General features: G+C 62.1%; 1 protein-coding gene across 1 annotated transcript in view; it reads left to right on the top strand.

The window, feature by feature from the left end:
• PDGFA (platelet derived growth factor subunit A) overlaps window positions 1–2,783 on the top strand; it is a gene marked incomplete at its 5' end in the record, with an annotated part of 12,676 nt that extends 9,893 nt beyond the window's left edge. Inside the window, 2 exons of the mRNA XM_021710087.1 lie at window positions 278–346; window positions 2,015–2,783. Coding sequence (XP_021565762.1) covers window positions 278–333 — 56 coding nt within the window. The remainder of the gene's footprint in view (window positions 1–277; window positions 347–2,014) is intronic.
• Between the last annotated feature and the right edge of the window lie 1,397 nt (window positions 2,784–4,180).

Genomic DNA, 4,180 nt, shown 5'->3' with positions numbered 1-4,180 from the left:
CACGCAGAGCCGTGCCGCCGGGGGCCGGTGGGCGGCGGGGACAGGTGGGACTGTGGCCGTGACGTCCACCCCCGGGCAGACCCTGCCCAGGCACCTCGTGGCGCCCGGGACCTGCTGTGTCGGGGCCAGGGCAGGAGGGCACGCGGAAGTGTGTCCTCTGTCCGTACCGGGAGACGAAGCCCTCCCCCGGGAAGGTAAACACCGCAGGTATTTATTGCTGGGCGCCCTGCCCTGCAGCCTCCGTGGGCCGCTCACCGCCCTGCCCTTTTATTAACAGGAAGGCGTAGGGAGACAGGTAAAAAACGGAAAAGAAAGAGGTTAAAACCCACCTAACGCAGCTGACCAGGTAGGCCGTGTTGCCGGACGGGCTGGATCCCGGGGCTGGGAGACGCGGCCACCGATCGTGCCACCGAATCACGCTTCCGCCTGGGTGCGGCGGGACAGGCCCTGATTGGCTCTGGCTCTGCGGCTTGGGGTCTGCTGGGCTCGCTCCTTGCTCCCCGCCCTCCCGCTTCTCGGAAGGCCCGGTCGCAGCTCCCTCTGGCCTGGAGCCCGCCTCCAGCTCTGTTCTTCTTTCCGACGATGATTAGGGACACACGTGCGCTGAGCAGTGGGCTGGGCTTCCTGAGTGCAGCGGGGCCACTCCAGCTGCTGGGCTGCTCTGGGGTCACGGGGGGGAGGGCAGTTGGCCCACCCCCCTGACAGATGAAAAACTGAGGCTTCACAGGGACCACAGATAGGGGTGCTGAGGCTGCAGAGGTCGGGAGACACTTCCCGGACACAGAGGGCTGTGGGCTGCTGGATGGGACGTGGCCTCGGGGTGCTTCCCCAGAAGCAGATGGGTGGACATGGGGGAGAGCCTCCGAGCTCATGCCGAGATGAGAGGCCAGCGTGAGGAGGGTGGTGCTCTCAGGGGACACCCTGGGGGTAGCCTTGGGGCCCAAGGTGGCTGCCGGAGCTCTGGAAATCACACCTGTGCTCCAGGCTGGACGAGTCCGGTGGGGAGAGGGGCAGCAGAGCCCCCCAGGGAGCCACCCTGGAAGCTCCACCCACGGCTTGTATGTTCTCCCCATCTTGGCGTCCCTCAGCCGCAGGCGACTCTGGGAAGTACAGCCTCCTCCTGAGGCATAGTTTCCCAGGAGAAAGCGGGCTTGGGCAGCCCCACGGTGGAGGAGGCAGTCTTCAAGTCTTCCTGGCCCTGGGTGTTGGGCCGGCTGGCCCCTCCTGCACGCGGGCCGCCATGGCGTCAAGACCCATGGTCGCCTCGGAGCGGAGGTCCTGAGGGAGAGGGTGTCTGGGGGCCGGCTCCGGCTTGCAGCTGCCGACGCTGGGCCCGGGCTCAGGTGCCTCCCCGGGGCTGCTCTCAGAGGGGAGCGTCTGGGTAGGCGGGTCTTTAGAGCCCTGGCTGTGCCGGCCTCGGGCGTGGGGTGGTGGGAGGTTCACGCCATCCCGTGGCTTCGTCTCCGCAGGCCCCTAGGTCCAGTCTCCCACGGGCCTCTGGGCGGCAGAGCCCACGGCGGAAGGCCGGCACTCCTGCTCCCTTGCCCTGCCGGTGCTCAGGCCCAGCCGGGGGGTGGCCCGTGTTGGGATGTGCGGTGGAGGCAGGGTGGGGAGAAGTTGCTGCAGGATCAGCGTGGGGCTGCCTTCCACGGGAATGGGGCCTCCAGCCTCAGGGCTGCCTGGCGGCCCAGAGTGGCTGCCAGAGCTCCAGAAACCGCATCCAGGCCCCAGTCTGGAAGAGAGGAAGGTTGGGGGGGCAAAAGAGCCATGTGGGCCTCAGTTTCCCCCATCTGCACAATGGGAGAATGGGGCTTGCTCGCAAGACCTGTGCTTCTGTGAGCCTAGTCCCAGTTCCAGCCAGGCTCTTGCAACACGGCTACCGTGGCAACTCTGATTCTAGAAATTTCGCAAGAACTGCGGGCTCAACGTCCCGCCGCGCTGGCCTCCGCTCGGTGCTGTGTGTGCCCGGGGTCGGGCCAGCTGGTGGTCTCAGTGTCTGTCTCTCTCCCTGCAGATGTGAGGTGAGGACGAGCCGACCCTTCCCTGGGACATGGATGTACGTGGCGTGTTACATTCCTGAACCTACTATGTACGGTGCTTCACTGCCAGTGTGCGGTCTTTGTTCTCCTCCGTGAAAAACTGTGTCCGAGAACACTCTGGAGAACAAAGAGACAGTGCACATTTGTTCAATGTGACATCAAAGCAAGTATTGTAGCACTCGGAGAAGCCGTAAGAAGCTTCCTTGTCAGAGAGAGAAAGAGAGAGAAAACAAACCACAAACATGACACAAACAAAACGGACTCCAAAATATCTAACCGGCCGATGGGACGGAGGGCCGCCCCGCGAGCCGGACGCGGGGGGCTCCGCAGACGGCATCTCTGTCCGGGTGGTCACAGGTGCTTTTTGCCAAGAACATGGAGCCTGCTTTTGGGGCGACTCCAGCAGGGGCGCGCGGGGAGCGGGAATGTCTCGGAGTCGCCAGATGAACTTGGGGAACCACGCCTCCTGGCTGTAGTGTCTGCGCCCACACCGAAACCTTCCCGAGAGCCTTAAGTGGAATTTTCTTTTGTACACCATACAGTGATTATTAAGCTTTCCTTTTTACTCTTTGCCTAGCTTTTTTTTTTTTTTTTTTTTTTTTTTAATTATCTCTTGGATGACATTTACACGGATAACACAGGCTGCTGTAACTGTCAGGACAGTGCGACGGTATTTTTCCTAGCAAGATGCAAACTAATGAGATGTATTAAAATAAACATGGTATACCTACCTATGCATCATTTTCTACATGTTTGTGGCTTTGTGTTTCTCCCTCACCCCGCTTCGTCTTATTTTCTAATTTAAGCCATTCTGCGAGAACTCTGCGTGAGTCAATCACAGGCGGTCCTGGGGCGCCTGACCCCAGCCCATTCGTGGCCACGGGGCATCTCCCTGTGGAGGGTCACGGCCCGGCAGCACACACCCGGGGTGCTGTGTGCCCACGCAGGGGTGAGGCGTGTCCTGGCTTGCACCTGTGTCGCCAGCGTGCCTGCTGGGCGTTGGAGGTCACCCCTGGTGCCACCAGTGTCGGACAGAGCCTGACTTCTTTATTTTGGGGAAGGTGTTGTACTCTACGTGTATTAACAGAAATGTGTGTAGCTTCTTTTTTGTAAAGGTGAAGTTTGTATTTTTATCTAACATGACCTGTTTTATATATACCTGCTATGCTTTTTTGAGGGGGTGACCCCAAATTAAAAGAAAAACAACCCGCCAAACAACCCACGCACAAGGGAAGCTTTCTGGGTCACATTTTTCCAGTGCCGAGTCTAGACTATTCCCCGCTCCCCTGGCATCCTGGTGCCACTCGGGTGGAGACCGGGAGGTCAGCGCATCCCGGACTAGGGTCCCTGGGCCTGCCCTTGTCTCCAGGCCTCGCGGGGACAGGCTGGGGAGTGCCGGCCCGCAGCTGTGCTGCCCTGAGCGGAGCTGTCCCGCACCGAGCTGCCAGGGCCGAGAAGCTCACGTCTCCCAGGAAGAGGACCCGCCCACCCATGTCCACGCACAGACCAGCATCACAGGCTGCCGGGAGTCCCCCACCGCCTCAAGGCACAGGGATCGTCCGGCCGTCCTGACCTTACGTGGCCCAGGGACTGGGGGGCTGTGTCTCTTGTCCAGTGTGCCTGGGGAGATGTGTATGCAGGAGGGCTCTCCTGGGTGCTGTCGGCCCTTGAGTGGACGCATCTCGGTGGAAAAGGGCAGCCTGGAGGTGGGCAGGGCGGGCCACCTCCAGTGCCTGGGATGGAGGGGTGCAGACCAGCCTTCCGCGGGGCCCTGCCCAGGCCTCGTCCCGGTGTGCTGCTGTCCGGCCCCGCTGTCCACGGCGGGAGGCAGGAAGCCACGTAGTTCCCGTGCTTGTGCTTCCTGAGATGCTGCGGACACGACCCTGCTTTCTGGCCGCAGGGCCCGGCCGAAGAGCCTGCTGCCTCCGGGTGGGAAGAGGGCCGGGCACTCAGGCCTGCTGCCCGCTTCCTCCCTGCCCCTTCCTCCCTGCCTTTCTCCTTCCTTCCTCTCTTCCCCGCTTCCTTTTTCCTCCCCTTCTCTCCTCCCGTCCCCGCCCGCCCTGTGGGGAGACCCGTGTGGGGCGGGAGGACGCAGCCACACCACACCAGCCCAGGGAGGCTGCGGTCTGCGCTGGATTGTT

The sequence above is a fragment of the Carlito syrichta genome, unplaced genomic scaffold (assembly GCF_000164805.1).
Source record: "Carlito syrichta isolate Samal-C Ts95f unplaced genomic scaffold, Tarsius_syrichta-2.0.1 Scaffold288049, whole genome shotgun sequence".
NCBI lineage: Eukaryota > Metazoa > Chordata > Mammalia > Primates > Tarsiidae > Carlito > Carlito syrichta.
The sequence above is the reverse complement of the archived record's forward strand: the minus strand, read 5'-3'. Positions and strand labels throughout refer to the sequence as shown.